The sequence below is a fragment of the Centroberyx gerrardi genome, chromosome 21 (assembly GCF_048128805.1).
Source record: "Centroberyx gerrardi isolate f3 chromosome 21, fCenGer3.hap1.cur.20231027, whole genome shotgun sequence".
NCBI lineage: Eukaryota > Metazoa > Chordata > Actinopteri > Beryciformes > Berycidae > Centroberyx > Centroberyx gerrardi.
This window is the reverse complement of record NC_136017.1, coordinates 18,013,968-18,031,363: the sequence shown is the minus strand read 5'-3', so window position 1 is coordinate 18,031,363 and position 17,396 is coordinate 18,013,968. Positions and strand designations below refer to the sequence as shown.

At 40.1% G+C, this 17,396-nt stretch overlaps 1 protein-coding gene across 1 annotated transcript in view; it reads right to left on the bottom strand.

Moving 5' to 3' along the window:
* The window catches only part of LOC139925399 (semaphorin-5B-like), a 79,492-nt gene that overhangs the window by 39,643 nt on the left and 22,453 nt on the right, over window positions 1-17,396 (bottom strand). The window contains exons 2-4 of the mRNA XM_071916750.2: window positions 8,313-8,501; window positions 1,745-1,844; window positions 580-625 (exon numbers count right to left, since the gene is read on the bottom strand). Coding sequence (XP_071772851.1) covers window positions 580-625; window positions 1,745-1,844; window positions 8,313-8,457 — 291 coding nt within the window. The 5' untranslated portion in view covers window positions 8,458-8,501. The remainder of the gene's footprint in view (window positions 1-579; window positions 626-1,744; window positions 1,845-8,312; window positions 8,502-17,396) is intronic.

Below are 17,396 nucleotides of genomic sequence, written 5' to 3'. Positions count from 1 at the left end.
CTCCATCTTTTGTCACTCCTTCGTTACTCCCTTCCTCCCTTCCCCCTTTCATTTCCGCTGTTTTCTCAACTGGCTCAAACTCAGTGGTGTAGTGTTAAATAAAAAGGCGGGTAAACTATGACCACCAATCGGTATTCATCATGAGGCAAACAACCACCAATATGGAAAAAAAGATCAAATATATTGTCAGAAAATGCCTTTTTTCCCTTAAAAAACCCTATCCTCAAATAGCTTACATTAGTGTGATGCTACTTGCAACAATTCAACCAATTCCAAAAAATTACAATATTCAGTATTTAGGTATTCAGACACTAAAACTCTTCACTGAACCCCAGGAGAGTAAGAATAAGAATACATATTCATGCATACTTGTGTGGAATCTGATCAAAATGTCTCAACAGAATCAATTCAGGTTAAGGTCTTCCCATCGACAACCAGTGTAGCACTGACCTATTCTACAATAAATATGTAATCAATCAAACTGGATCATATCTGTCATATCAGAGTTGGACCACACTGACTAGACCAGATCACAGTTTTAACAAAAGGACAAAGAATACTTGGCTTGGCTGTCCTTACCTGTATGAGGGAGGCATTGCTCAAATTCAGTCTGAAAAGGTAGTTTCTGGAAAAAACAAAGAGGAGACATAATCATAATTTTAAAATGCTTAGAACTTATTTCTCATCTCATATTCAAAAACAAACCTTCTGAAGCCATGTTCACCAAAAATAAGCCTAGAGAATGCTTTTGACATTTACATTTTAGTCATTTAGCACTCATCCAGAGCGACTTATGATTAGCGAGCAGGAGAAGAAGAAGATGAATCAGTCCATATTAGCTGCGTCAGCTCTATGAGTGGACAAACAACTCTCCAATCAACACGTGTCAACTAGGCTTGGGCTGATATTGCGATATTTCATGAATATTGCGATATTTCCCACGATCTCGATATGGCATATGATATAGTAAAAAAACAACAGTAATCATACTTGAAGTGAAAAATTTGTCTTTTTAATTCAAGCGGGTTCCCTTTTCCACAATCAGCCTGTTTTTTCTGGAAATAGCAGGAATGAGCAAATTAAACCAAATGGCTATTGTTTCCTCCAATGCTTGAAAGATCAAATTTCTAATAGTTATTATTAACAGCCTAGAAATTTGATAATAATAGTTATTATTATTATTATTAACAGCCTAGAAATTTGATGTAATTTGAAAGAAAGAAATTAAAATATCCCCCCAAACCCCCATTCTCTACCGAATATAAATATAACAATGTACAAAACTGAGGAGCAGACGTGAATTTAAATGTGCATCATATTCACATTGAGGAGTCTACAGACGGCCATACACATGTACATTAAGTGTGGTAATGTGCTAGTGTTGTACAAAACTATACACCTTATCAAATATATTCACTTTATAGACACCAATACCATACTGATCGCAAATGGAAAGTGTAATCAGTGACAATTAACCGTTTGCAAAATTTCTGCCCCCCTTAGTTACTGTTGCTATGTCCAACATACTTCGAAGAGGGACCATAGATGCTACAATCCGCCGGATTGGTGGATTGCTATGTCAATCATTAGTTGACAAGTGTTGATTGGAGAGTTGTTTGTCCACTCATGGAGCTGATATGGCTCTGGGGCAGCTGGTCAAAACTATCTAAAAAGTGTTGATTTTATTAGTGGCAATTTTGCGGTGTAGAGCAGCTTTAAGTGTAGTGATTCCCATGAGCGTCACCTTGCTCCTACGACAAGCTGGTTTCTGGCCAGGTCCAAGGCCAGCTGGGAGAAGTCCTTCACCCCCGGACGGGAAAACTCCGACACCCACGGCCTCAACGCTGGAGGGAGGAGGAAGAGGAGGAGAAGGTGAGGGAGAGGGAGGGAAGGACGGATGGATGGAGGAGAGGGAAAGAAGAAGAGGATGAACAGGAAGAGGAGGTGAGGTGTGTGGGAGGAGAGAGGAGGGAAAAGACAGGACGGAGGAGAGGAGGTAGAAAGCAGATGTGTCATGAAAGATGAACGAGGAAGAAGAGGAGGAGAAAGAAGAGGAGCAAGGGGAGAGAAAGGAAGGGGAAGAGCAAGAGGATGAGGAGAAGAAATAGAAGGAAGAGCAGGAGGGGGGAAGGAGGAGACAAAAACAATGCCGTCATCCAGTGTTTGTGTGGGAATCATTCCCTACCAAATGGTACCTGGCTCACAGCTCCAGCCAGTGTTTTCACTGATGTGTCACATTTCTCTCCACTGACTCAATGAATCACCTGATCTGGCAACCTGACAGCTCCACTATCACCCATGATGCTTTGGGCCTGAGACCAGATTGCAGGCTCAATCCAAAGGCATCAAAACTCATGCTGGCCTCCATTCGTTCATTCAATTTATTTATTTTCTTTCGCCCATCCATCCATCTGTCACTGACATCACTTGGGGGAATGATGCATCTTACCACTGTGTTTCAGCATTTTTATAATTACATTGTCTGGACCAACGGGGCGCTACAATTACAAGTCAAAATTTAAAAGTCATATCCCCCACACCGCAAGCTCGCACATATATCCAGCTCTCATTGCTATGCAAATTTGCCTCTAAGATGTACCTGAAATGTATTTACATTGTTCCATAACAGACTTGAAACTTTGACCTTTTGTATATTGTCACTGACAGGCAACAGACAACCTTGTATCTCCAAAACATCAACTTCTCAAGAACTGAGAAAAACAGCCTTGCTTTTAGCTTGACCTCCATGCAGTTTTGAGTTTGTCTGATGTGTTTTGAAAAGGTTTTATAAGACCAAGAGGTCGGAGAATTTCATCAACCCATAGAGGACCATGTAATCCTTCAATTGAAGTGAAAAAAGAACATCACCAAAATTGGTTTTCACACCACAACAGCAATATACTGACTGGCCCAAAGTGTGACTGCATCATCCGTGGGGGGGACAACATGTTAAATGTTGCCTTGTTGAGTATTGCAGAGTTCAAATCTACACTTTCACTATGAGGTGAGATGCAAAACTAAGATTTTTGCTGTGCTCCCTCTTTTAGATGCTTTAGAAATGCCTCTAAGTGCTCTTTCTCCTTCTTTTAGTCTCATTTGTCACCCGAGCTGTCAGATTGCTAAAACAAATGACTTCACCTCACATCTGTATCACATTGATAAAGGTAAAAACTGTGCTGACGCTGTTGGTAACAAAACACTCTCAACATGCTAATGAAGCCAGTCTGAGCCTGTGCCAGTCTGCCAAAGCCCAATGCTGTCCCAGAGGCTAAACTAAGTGCGTTTTCTCACCTGGCATGTTCTAAGCTGTTTATTCAAACTCTTCATTCCTTCAGTTCGGTTCGCTTGGCCAGGTGAGAACAATGCCATTCAAACTCAGGTGGCACCAAATAACTACATTGGAACGTCTGAAAAAGCGAGTCTTGGTCCTCTAACAAGAGAATAAGTGCAGTTTGTCAGGAGTGAGAACGTAATCCAAACCAACTACAAGAAACAACCCCAACATCTGATAGACAGCAGTTCCTCATGCTTGAGAAGCCTAGCATAACAGAGGTCTGGACTGATGCTCATATTCAGCTATTTCTTCATGTGTTCAATGTGTACAATTCACTTGGAATCGGGCAGTGAGAACCGAAACGAACTTAGACCAACTGTAAGTGTGATCGCAGTCAAAAGCCCCGTTCACACATCAGCAACTTCCCCGAGAAATCTTCCGGATATTTCTGTGTCGGGGTCATGTGTGAACAGGAACCGATATTCCGCTAATCCGACAACCCCCCCCCCCCCCCAAAAAAGGCCTAGTGAAATTCCTGGGAATCTTCCTTTGCAACACTAGTGTGAACAAAAGCCGTAAGACTTCAGGGTCAAGCGCGCAAAAGGTTACGACAGTCTTACGTAAGACACTTTCACGTAGAACAAGAGACTCTGGGGTGGCGCTGCCGGAAATGTTAACACGGCAATTTTACGTGTTCTATGTGTGAAAGGGGCTTAAAGTAATATTCCACTCAGTTTTAACATGGGGGTGACTTGGCACTTGACCATGAAAACCAGAATATAAACTACTCATCAAGATCAGATGCAACTGGACTTGGACAACAGATCCTGCTTTTAAGACAATTAAGCAAGCTTGGGCCCTTCATCATTTTGCATTTTTATTCTTAGTTTACACTAAAAATAGTATTGAAAAATAAATGTAGTTCCGGTCTCCCAAACAGGAGCTCTCTCTCCTAAATGGTATCCCTCCGCTATGTTCTTTACTATCAATAAAAATGATATTTGGCAAAATTATGTTCGAAAACATTGGACCCACAGTCAAAAATCATAGCAGCGAGATAGGTTGTTGAATATGTTCACAAATGTGTTAAATGTAAGTTTTAAGGCTATTTTCGTGGCCTCATTCAAATGAATGGGAAGTAAAAATCTGAATGCTACAAACTCATCCAGCTGCAGCCAATCTTGGTGATTAGTTTATATTCTGGTTTTCATGGTGGTCAAGTGCTAAATAACCCCCATGTTAAAACTAAGTGGAATATTGCTTTAAGGTAAACTAATGCTAGCCAAGTTCATTAGATGGACAGCCTGTGGGATGAATGTACCCAGAGAAATAATAGCATGGTTTACCAGGCAAACACTACAAGTTGACATCCAGTCAAAACAACACCATCAAATGCCCTTGCGCAGTTTTTAGACTGCTAAAGAGGGACACTGAGTGAGGCCATAGACACAGCATTCAAAACATATATCCATTTCATATATTGTAGAACAATTTCCAATTCACGCTCAAGCTCAACAACCTTATTTTTATGGCTTTGCTTTTGCAATACTGCCTTTCCTCTTATATCTCAGCCCATTAAATGTCTTGAAGAATTGGCAAGGACAGTTCTAAAAAATGAACACACTTAGACAGCCCACTGAGGATTATATTCATTCAATTGATAGTGGCACCTTCTAATGTATCCTATTGAAAGCCTTGGTGAACAAGATCAACACTTGTGAGTTGTTAATAAGCCCCATTAATGCTCATTTATAAGAGCTTTTTACACTGCCAGACCTTTATTATCCATATAACAAACCAAATACCACCTCTTGCATTGCAGTAATTATGCCTCATTAATCTCCTCTGAAATGTGAAATTATACTTTAGAAGGTTATGACCACTCTAAAACTTCTCCAAGATGGTTGTGGCATTTGAAATCATATTGAACCATTATTCTCATCTCACCTCACTCCCACTTTGAATGGCTTTGGATGCCTGTGCCACTTTGAGTTGAGATTAAAAAAAAAAGAAAAAAGAAAAGAATGAGGGCAGTAAACAGAACATGAATACAAACCATCATTCGAACAGTGGTGTTCCAGAGGAAGGTATAGAGTCCAAATTGCTTTTGAGCACTTCTACACTGTGGCCTGTGGAATGGCAGTCAAAACTGACAACCATACACACACTCATATTCACACACCCACACAAACACTAATCTTAATGCGCAGTAGCAGAGATAACCTGGTGAAAGACGACTGACAGCTTTCTAACAACAAGTGTTATAGCAAAGTGACAGTGGCAATTATTTCCTAATTCCTTGCCCTTTGACCTCCTCAGGGAATCAGAAACCGAGGCTGTCATTAGACAAACAAATCCTGTCAAACAGTACAGCAGATGGAGGGAGACTCAGCAGAGAGATGTTGCTTTCCATTTTAAGTCAGAAGTTGGAAATTCCCAGCTGGTAGGTTGTAATTACAGAGTGCGTTCCAGTGGTCCAGCTTGGAAAAAAACAGAGAGTGGGAAGTATGGGAAAGTGTGGCTGGTTTCTTTCCCCAGTGCAAGAGCTAGCATAATGTCAATGATATCTGGCAACATTAGCTAACTAGTAACTAGAATGTTAGCAACATTTACATTTCAAATTTCTATATTTAACCATTTACCACACTGGTCTTTTGATGTATTTAAGGTTATCCAATGCTGAAAATCAAGCTTAAAGCTGCAATACACAGCAGAGAACAATACGACACAGAGCAGTGAAGTCATAGCAACAGCAACAATGGAGGAAAGCAGTAGGAAAAGAAAGAACAGCAAAGCTAAACAGACTGCAGATTGGCTGGATTTGCCAGCTGGTTCTTCAGCGCCTGTGGAGGCTTTATGGATGCCGGTTAGCTTAGCCTCAGGCTAGTTGTTGTTTTAAAGGATAAATTTGGTGATTTTGGACCTATAAATAATCTGTTTCTTACATACCTGTAGTATTTGGACCCACAGAGAATATTGACCTCTGAATCAGCTGTTGGTTGAAATGGCAAGCTCCTGTTACTAGCCTCTTGCTGCTAACAATGAGACCAAATGTGGCATGTCAAAAAATTTAATAGTACTACAGGTATGTAAGAGACAAATTATATATAGGTCCAAAATCGCCAGACTTATGCTTTAAGGTAAACATCAACATGAGACATGACAAGAGTTGACAAGAGTCCAACTTGAAGGGCTGTCAATTTGCATTTTTCCTACTTTTTTGTTAGTAGGAAGGCAGAATTTCCAACTTTCTGACATCTCTGGATTGCAGCAAAAGACATAAAGGATACAAGGAAAAGAAAGCTATCTCTTTCTATCCCTGTAAGTAGTTATTGTTGAAGTTGAAGCAGGCTCAGTGGGTGATAATGCTCCCTCTTATTTTCTGTCAATGTATGCTGTTTGAATGGCAGTAGTTTCAAAGTGCCTCTCTATCAGACTTTTGACAGTGGGGCCACTGAGGGAGAGAGAGAGGGAAGGTGATTATGAATTAGGGATGTGATAAAAGCAAGAAAACTGTGACATTCAAAACATTCATGGGAGTTGAGTGTCCAAAATAACTTAAATTCCCCAAAAAAGAAACCCCGAGAAAAAAAATCACATCCCTGATGAATAAAAAGATGTGAGTGGAGCACTTCTGTCCTGTGAAGCAGAGGAAGAGGAGTATAGAGTGAGAGGTTTGCCAGTCTATGGCGCACTTTCAAAAAGACACAAAAAACAGCCATTCAGCATACAAAATTTGGTTGAAACATAAATTTCAAGCACTCAATCTCAAAACTACACATAGGGTAAATAGGAATTTGTCAGAGGTGTGACCAAGTTAACTTTGCTCAAGTCCCAAGTCTCAAGTCTTGAGGTGCACATATCAAGTTAAGTCCCAAGTCTAAATGTAGAACATCAAGTCAAGTCCAAGTCCAGTCCATGTCATTAATGTCAAGTCTCAAGTCTAAATGTAGAACACCAAATCAAGTCAGAACAAATCAAGAGTCCAGTATCAATTTAATATCTTAAAGAAAACTAAATATCTAGGACTTTTCAATGCAATATGGTTTTAATAGGATAAAAACTTGGTAAGAGCATCATGAGTTTGATTTCTATAATCAGTTTCAACTTCAGTAAATTCAATCATTCCATACAAATTCAGAAAACAAATCTCATCACTTTCACTCTAAGTCATTTACACAAACACAAGATCTTTTGTTAAGACTTAAGAAACCTTTTCAAGTCATCAGAGTCAAAGTCAAGTCCCAAGTCAACAGAACCCAAGTCAAGTATCAAGTTTTCTCTTGCTGCATCAAGTCAAATCTCAAGCAATTAAAATTGTGACTCGAGTCTGACTTGAGTCCAAGTCATATGACTTGACCTCTGGAATTTGTTACTTATCCTCTTACTATCCCCTTTACAGCTGGCGATAACATGCATCCTGGGTAATTGGATTGTGTTTGGATAGAGCAAAAACACATAAAATTCAAGTGTAAATGCAATGCAGCTCCATTTCATATATGGCAACAACATGTTTTTAGTGCGCAGATCCAACCAGGAAGCAAACAGGCAGCAGGTAGCACATCGAAACAGACTTTTCAAAATATCTCCCACCATGTCTGGGAGGAGGCACTTGGGGGAATACATCTCCCAGCATGCCTGGTAGGAGGACCTGGAGGAAGTTGCTGGGGAAAATGGATCATAGACTATTAGGGATGGGATGATATGCTTATCTCACAATACGATTCGATACATGATATGGGGTTCACGATTCGATACAACCACAATGCGATTTCTACATAGAAGATGGGCCTTGGTTCCATTAACTTATATTGAAGTGGGTGGAGCTTGAACCTGCTCTGCAGCCAGCAGGTAGAAGGGAATAGAGGGTCTCTCCAGGATTTCTATATTGGCTTCAAAAGGCAAGGCCAGTTTTGGACCCTTGGGGTGGATGGATGGATAGATGGATGGACAGATGGATGGATGGATGGGTGGATGGATGGAGACAGGAAATCCTTCTGTAACGTAAGACAAAACACACTTTGATTCATGTACTCACCTTGGTAGGAGACAGCGGGATGTTCCTTTCTGTTGCAGTCTGTAGGTTTTGTATCAGGCTGCTGGGACAGACAGACGGACAGACAGACGACAAGCACAAGGCCAGAGGGGGGGAGGGGCCACGCCCCCCACCCAGACGTAACCATAGTTACAACCACATCCAGTCCTCTCTCAGGTCCTCGGGACACACCTGTGGGAGCAGAAGAGATAGCTGTCAATGAAAGCGCATGGCCAGTGAGAATCGATCACCACTGACACAATGTCAATCATCACCTGAAGTGACAGCTACAACACTGATTCAGATTCAGTGATAAAGGAAAACTCTTGCATTGCACGCATTCTCAGATATGCTAAAACTACATGCAGAATTGCCTTTGTAGTGGGACTGAATAGGGTTAGCTTGCTGGCTAACAAAGAGTTTGTTTAAAGCTAGCGTGCTAAGCGGGCTAACAGTAGCTTGGCTTGGGAGGAGGCTGGTGAGTTGTGATTGGCTGAACAATGTTGTAGCCCCATGCTATGTACACGTAACCGCAGATTTACTGGATTTACAAATAAAAACTACCGACTGGAAAAAAACATTAACGTCAGCCTCCTTGTGGTAATTATAAGGCATGTGGGATGTTTTTTTTTGTGGGCTCCAATATCTTCTATTTGGCGGCACAAATTGCAGAAATGTGTCAGTGCTATATCTAAGACATATAAAATTGCTGACCATTAAACATTAGTCACCACTATCAAATTTTCATGGTACAATTATCTTGCCCAAAAGTATTCTAGTAAACAGTATTTATCAAAATCAGCTGAAAAATTGAAATTTGTTATAAGTAGTGTTATAGTGTAAAATCACTTTGCTTAATGTTTTGCATTGCAAAAGCCCTTCTTACCAAACAGAAATCATTTACAGTTCTATTTAAATCTTAACATATTTGTAAATTGATTAGGGATGGGACAATATATTGAAATTCAATATATCGCAATGCAAAAATGTGACGATACGTATCGTGGGGCAGAAAAATGAATCGCAATATTAGCTCCATTTTATTCTGCTGTAGTAATCACAAATGAGATGCTTGCCCATCACAAATTCACCATCCAAATTATATTATTTGCACTTTGTAAAGACATTTTTAAATTGTTGTTTACATTCTAACAAGCCAATGCCATTGCTAGAAAGATTTGTGGCTCAGAAATAAACATAATCCTGCCCATAAACATAATTCTGTCATCATTGAACTTTTATTTATTACATCATATCATGGTTGTATCGAATCGTGATCCCCATATCGCAAATCGTATGAGGAGATAAGCATATCGTCACATGTTCAATTTACAAATGTTAAGATTTAAATACAACACTATGCTTAACATAAAGCAGCCTTTGTTCTATTTAAATCTTCACACTAGAACATGTTTGTACATTGAGCACTGCATACTCATGTTGTCGTCTGAAAGTCTGTGGCATTGGTTGGTGGAAAAAGAGGGTGGTGGTGTTATTGCCATTAGTGTTTTTTTTTTTTTTTTCCTGTTGTATACAGTAAATCTGTTATGATGGCCTACCCCGACTGAAGAGTGGGTGGCTGCACAACTCAAAGTCGGGGTTGAATGATAGTGCAGTGACCTTACAAAGGCTCATGGGGTCAAAAGGTTATGCAGCATAAACAACCACCACCTCTAATTCCAAAGCCTAGGCAACAGAGAGCCAATTACTGAGCCCTAATACCAAACCTAAAGCCCTCAACACCCATTATATGTTGGGATTCGGTCAGAATAAAATGAACAAAACCATAGCAACAGCACAAACATAAAAAGAAAGAAAGAAAAGAGAAAGACAGAGAGCTGAATAAGAAAAAAAACAAAAAAACAATAACATTAGTTTCAGCTTTAACGCCTGCATGTAAGACAGATGTACAATGACAGAATGAACAAATCAAGACTGTTAGACTGAGAGAAAAAGAGAGAGAGGAAAGAGACAAAAGACAGAGGCAGAGAGACAGAGAGAATGACAGGTAGACAGATATAGAGCGAGGTAGACAAGTAAAGAGAAAGCTGGCTCTATGCCGTTGGCCTCAAGCCTCTGCACAGATCCTCCATGCCAACATCTGCATGCCCAATGCACCATGGGCATAAATCTCAACAGAGGCAGACTGCTATTCTGCACCTCATAGGCCCGTCTGTATGTAGGGAAAAAGATATATACAAAGAAGAAAAAACAGACTAGCGGGGTACAAAAACATTCTACTCAAGTAGAAGTATTGTTACTTAAATTTTACATAAGAAAAATTCCTGCGTGAGGAGGAGTACTAACTCGAAACAAGCTAGCACTAGCTACGTAGAGCTAAAGTAGCGAAGTACCAAGCCAACAGCAGCTCTAGCTCTAGAGTGAGAACATAGTTTAATTGAAAATAATAATCACAATGTTTTATTTATGTTATAGATCGTCACTACAAACGTCTTTAATAAAAAGTAAAGTAATAAAATATGTAGGCTATTAAAAAAGATTAACTTATTGAGAACATATATTGTTTCCTAGTTGTTATGCTAACCATCATTTCCGATTCTGACGGCCCGCTGCCAACGCGTAGTTTGAAATTTTTCAAAGTATCCGTCACTTTGTTGTGAACGGATCCACTGTCCACAAGGTGGCGTTGCGTTTCTACTCCGTTACGGAGCTCCTCCATTGACTTGGATGATTTCCGGCAGAGCCAACAGAACTAGCATACATCAATTGTGTTGTCTATGGGAAGCCCTTAACCTGAATTGATTCTAATGTAACAATTTGATCAGATTCCACACAAGTATGAATCATTTTGTTTATTATTCTTATTCGTATTACTGCTGTTGTTGTGGGGAAAACACCTGAATACCTGTATATTTTGGTGTGAATATGGTCAAATTTCAATTTCAATTTATTTTATTATCCTGGGGTTCTGAATTTTAGTGTCTGAATATTCAAACACTGAATCCTTTTTTGGCATGACAATGGTCAAATAAAAAAATAATGAATATTGACACAAAATATCACCTATTGGCAGCTTCAATCCAAAAATATTGGAATTGGCCTTCAAAAAACCCATGTGTCGAACGCCAGCCTACACTTACACACCCTCCCTCTCTCTCTGTCTGTCTGTCTGTCCATCCATCTGTCTCTCTCTTTAAATAGTTTTGCCATTCTCCCGGCCCAGTGCTCCCACCGTGGGCTCTTTCTATCTGCTCTGAGTGTCCAGCCCCCCCATGTCAGCAGGACTCGGTCATGGCTAATCCAACTCAATGGGCCAGAGCCGCCAAATCTCTCTAATGCCGACTCTCGAAACAGGAGTGCATCGACAGAGCCCTTTATGACTGGAGAGACCCATCCAGAGAAAAGCCTCAGCCAAAGACGGTGGGGGGGTGGAGGAGTAAAGATGACAACAAAGTGTCTGAACTTTGAGCCAGATAAAGGCTCTTTGTGTCGACACCAAAATCCCTTTATGTACATATAAAATCTGCTCATCTATAGAAGATTGTCTATTAGGGCAACTGGGCACAGGGGTCATAGTAAAAGGGTAAAAATTCCCCTGGAAGGAAGGGGAAGGTAGACTGCTATTCCCATTTATCCAACATTTGGCCAGTGCATGGGAGAACCAGCAGTGATGTGCTGAAAAAACAATTTTGACAAGTTCCCTCAGTGATGCCAAAAAAGAGGCCAACAGGTAGACTAGACCTGACAGATTTAGCTCTTATCTCACCACCATGTGCCTGCTAACATAAGAAAATCCAGGTCAAATGAATAACCATGCCAACTATATTTTTTACAGCGTGACATATAAGATTTGTGCATGAGTGCATTCGTTTTTAGTATGATTGGCTGCAGTTAAAGCCCACAGCCCTGTCAGTGTTAGTGCCTTGCTCGACCATCTGAGCTACGGTACCATCACTCCTTTGTAAATTCCACAGAATGGTTTACACACTGGACAGTCCCCAACATGTGCTGCACAAACATCTCAGAATCTCAACTCTGTCCATGGAAACCAATTGTCAAGAACGTGTGTAATCTTTCAGGCTATTACAAGCGTTGTAAATCCATTTGCGATCAGTCATTAGTGGTGCAGGACTGCTAAATTTCTGGAGTCACTGGAATCAACTCCTCAACTCCTATAGATTAAACCAGAAGAAGCGACAGTTGAGACCGCTGTGTATGCGCTACCTAAAAGGTTATGACATAACTGTTTCATTAGGGAATAGCCTAAAGCTAATTCATGCAAATTAAGAAATCTGAATAATAATTAATGTAAAAAGATATATATTTTTTAATTGGTCTAAGAAGCGGAATTGACAGATACCAAGTGTCGACTCTGTTATTGGCCGAGAGCTGACCCTGTCTCTCAAGGTGGTTGGGAGTCGAGAGGTCGACCCTCCACCACAATCAATCGTTCCTTTTTCAGTGTCTCTGAGGAAATGCCTCATTTGTGTGATCCTGGTGTGATGGGCTGTACTGACTGGAATTTTCCTAATTAGAGAACAAGGGACTTGACCTGAAACATATCAGCCTGATCAATGCAGGAGATTCCCTGCACTGCCCATCAAACTATAATTGAGAAAGGCAAGAGAACAGTGGAATGTGTTATCATGGTAAGATTTTACCTCGGGGGAAGCTACAATTCTTTGGAAATTCCTTGCCTAAAGACTTATGGTCAAGAAAAGCTTATGTCAATCCTCGCAATATCTTTTAGGCTAATTATTCCCTCAAAACTTTGGCTGATTTAAACGGTATATTTCTACAGACACGTTAGCCTTGATAGAGTTTCCCCTTCCAATATACTAGGACTTAATAGGGGAATCTGCATTGCCTTCTACTTAGATTGCTATATACTCTTGGTTTATTTTAGGACAGATACAACCCCAGTGACATATTGCCAGCCATTCCCTGTTGTGTTGTATTGATTACTAAGTGATCTTCCTAACCTGCCTGCAAACCAGCTACCAAACCAGTGTTCCTGGGGAATCACAGCTGTGTGTATGTGTATAAGGACTATAGTAAGTCTTTATTGATTTCCCGTCCTGACCTGTTTTAGGTCATTTCCCTCTGCTATGAGCTAAGATGTGTCTCGCAAGTTATCATTATGGGCCATTGCCACAACTACCACAACTATGTGTAACAAGTCAATATGTCCCTTGTACATTTCTAAACCCATTTTAGAGAAACCATGTCATCAGTGGAGACGTGTGGTATTCCTGTCAAATTGTTAATCTTATTTTCCACATTTCTTTGTGAAAGGCAAGGGTGAAATTTTCTGTTGTGATTGCATTGAAGAGCTAAGAAACTGATTCTTTATCTACATGGGACACTTAAAGTGATGTTGAACTTTGGTACTAACTTGAGTTGTGTAGTTTCTTGGCTATGATATAACCCCAACACCCCCCAAAAAAAGTGGGAGACAGGACTTTGACAAAGCAGATTCTGCCAATATGTAAACATACCATTTTCTTCATTCCATTGGCATAAGTTTCCTCCGACCGGATTTCGGTGTTACACTTGTTCAAACTGAAAGGTTTAATAAACATAAATTAAATAATAACATAAATAAATTCATTTTTTCATATTTTGTCAGAATCTGCTTTGTTCGCATTTGTTTATTTGCTAATTCTGAGACCTGTTTCGCCATACAATGGCAGTGAATGGAGAGAGGAAAAAAAAGGTATTCTCCAATCGTCCCTCACGGAGCACAGGAGCAACCGATAACAGATAATAGCCGATTTTGGGGCTTATATTATGGCCAGGAAGCTACACAACCCAAGGTACAACCAAAGTTGGACATCACTTAAAGGTGGGAAAACATTACATGAGTGAACAAACTGAAAAGATTAGACGTCACGCTTAACAACTGGCTTGTCTGACTTTTTCATCTTGCGTTATACAGGCAAACACAAATGAAGCGAAGCCTGCGAGCGAATTCAGGCAGCCAACTGGTGATCTTCTTTCCCGCTCATGAGAGCTCCTTCCTAATAGTCCAGCTTATACAGTATACCCCTGTGTTTACCTGCTCATTCTGCTGCTGCTGCTGCTGCCTATTGCTGCCAACACTGCTGCTCTGTTCTCCATGATCCCTGTGGGGGGATTTGCATTGATCGCTCCCTGTGCTCTCTTGCTGCTGCTCAATATGCTTTACAGGGAGTGATAAGATACAGAGCCTTGATGCCAAAAAAATAATCTTTTAACTTTATATTTTGATATGTGTGTCTGACTGAACTGACAACCAGTTGGATCTATGGATCACACACTTAATGAGGTAAAGATGAGGAAAACACATAGTATCCGAGGTCTAACGCCAAGAAATCCCCACATGCCACGAAAACACAAAGCCCTGCAACACGTAACCAAAACAAACACAGAGGTGGAACTACTGCTGTATTTTTTTCCTTCTCTAGGTCTCCTTTCAGATTTGAGTGGCTGACCAGCTCACACTAAAGGAAGACACGAAGACTCGATCAGGAGACAAGGCAAGAGATTTAAGTTCTGAACCCTCACCCACTACAAGATCATCTCGCCGACCTGCTCTGGACCTAAAAATCTGTTAAAAATCAAACACTGAAGCGCAATCAGCCTCAAAAGTTATGTAGTGTGTACCCAGCCTTAAGTTTCTATTAGAATACCCCTTCAAACCTATCCTCTGTTGAAACACATGAGCCCTACCTCTGGTTTTGTTTACCTATTGATTTACTGGATTGAAGATATTTTAACTTGAACTTTAACTTAACTCTGTAATGTAATATTTTTGTACAAAGGCTGTGACAGCCAACAGGAGTTTTACATGTATTTCGATACAGCAAACGGTTAATTTAAATTTGTAATGTTTGCACACAGAGGAGTAACATACAACTGTATTCATTTGCCAATTGACAAGTAAAACTCTTCAGAAACATACAATATTTGAATATGCCAAAAATTACACACAACATTTGTTGATTCGTTTATGTGGAAAAACGGTCAATGCGCACATGTACCAGTCAATTTGTACATTTACTTACAGTGTTGTAGATGTATACATGGACTCGTCAGTTTGTACATTTACCAGCGATGTGGTAAATGTACAAATAGCTCGCCAAAAATTCCTGCATATCCACGGTTTATCTGCACATGCCCCGGTTTATGTGAAAAATACTTACATTTACCGGTTTGTTTGCAAATTTCCCTCTGCTTCATAGCTTCACCTGAATGTAAACAAGACGTACACGTGTGTTTTACATCCGTTCACGTAGCATCATCCAATTGGTTTAGGCGTCAGTTCATACAACCCAGTCTTAAAAAATGAAAGGGGCAGTCATAATGTTGTGAAATAAGTTTTTAAAATTGTTGAGTTTTCTGCACTGATGCAGAATCGTTCAAGAATAAATTGTGATGCATCTGAGAATCGATTAGAGAGGAGAGGAGGAATAGTTTGATTGCACTGCTGGTTTTGCATTATTTATGCAGTAGTGTTAAATATTGTTTTTTTACTTATCTGTTTTAGTTAGAGGGAGGAAAGTTGCTCTCTCTCTTGCTCTCGCTCTCTCTCTGTGCAATAAGCAATGAGCGCTTAGCACCAAAGATGGAGACAAAATAAAAAATCACCACAGCGATGAGCACTGAACAATAAAGATGGACACAAAATAAAAAATCACCACAGCAATGAGCACTGAACAACAAAGTTGGACACAAAATAAAAAATCACCACAGCAATGCGCACTGAACAACAAAGTTGGACACAAAATAAAAAATCACCACAGCAATGAGCACTGAACAACAAAGTTTTAAAAAAAACTTGGATTTTACAAATTACCACATTAAAATAAATTTAACATTTTTAAAACTTATAGTCCTAGAGATAGATAAGTTGAACAAGCACACACTTTTGATTTCTTAGAAAAGTGCTGGAGGCAAAGGTTTAACTAGTTCAAAATAAAGAAGGATTCCGCACACTAATTCCCATGCAAATTTCACATTTATTGACAAAATTCTCATAGTTGAACTTAGCTTCTGCTAAGCTACTGCAACTTCATAGCTTAGCGGCATCATAGCTCTTTCAAAGCAACTTCTACCATTCTAATTTCACGTTTTTCTATTTTAACCCTAAAATCGGTTTCCTCACAGCTGCAAGGGGAGCTGAGAAAATGGAGGCAGTGAATGTCTGTCTGAAGAATGAGTGTGTGTATGTGTGTGTGTGTGTGTGTGTGTGTGTGTGTGGAGGTAGAGGCCCTTCAAACCTGCTGGGCCCGACATTGCTGCTTAATGAAGCGATAGGCACAGAGCCTCCACCGCTGGCCTTGCTTTTGTTATGTGACCATGCACCTCTCACTGTGCAAAGGCTGGCCGGGGAGAGGCATAATGTTCTGGGGTTTGCCCATTCAGTAGAATGAGGGAGAACAGCGAGAGATGTCAGTCAGCTGCTCTTGTTTCTTTAGTGACACTTCTGATAGTAACGTTGTACTGATGCAGAATCTTTTTAGAGAGTGGAAAGTGGAAACTTCCCTTGGTATTTTTCTTTATTTCGACAGTACAAACACTATGTTCAGACAGCAATCCAATTTGCTTTTCAAATCTGATCTTTAAGGCTGACTGTCCACATTTTAATTCACAAGTGACCAGATCAGATTTGTGTGTTTAGACAGTATAATCATTTGCTGTCACTGTGACACTGGTTGTCGTAGTAACGACACAGGCATGTGCACGGTGGCTAAGAACAGTCTAACAACTGGGTGCTGCAACAAGCTAGTATCATGGAAGTTTGGGCATTGCTTATTCTGACTGTTTTAATGATGCATTTGCTAGTGGCGGTGCAGAACAAAAGAATGCAAATGACAGAGGAGAGGGGATATATGCTCTTCTTGTCGCAAGGATGTCCAATACATCTGATGTGGAGAGTGATGACAAAAACATATGAAATCCAAGTGTCTGAGTTTCATTTTCAGAGATCGAATTCGAATTGCATTTCAAACCACCAATGAATGTGGTTTAAATCTGATCTGAAAAGGTTTTTTAGTGTTCAGACTTTAGAAAAAATATCACTCGTATTGGATCTGCGAAAAAATTGGATTTGAGCTGCTTGTCTGAACATAGCTTAAGAGACAG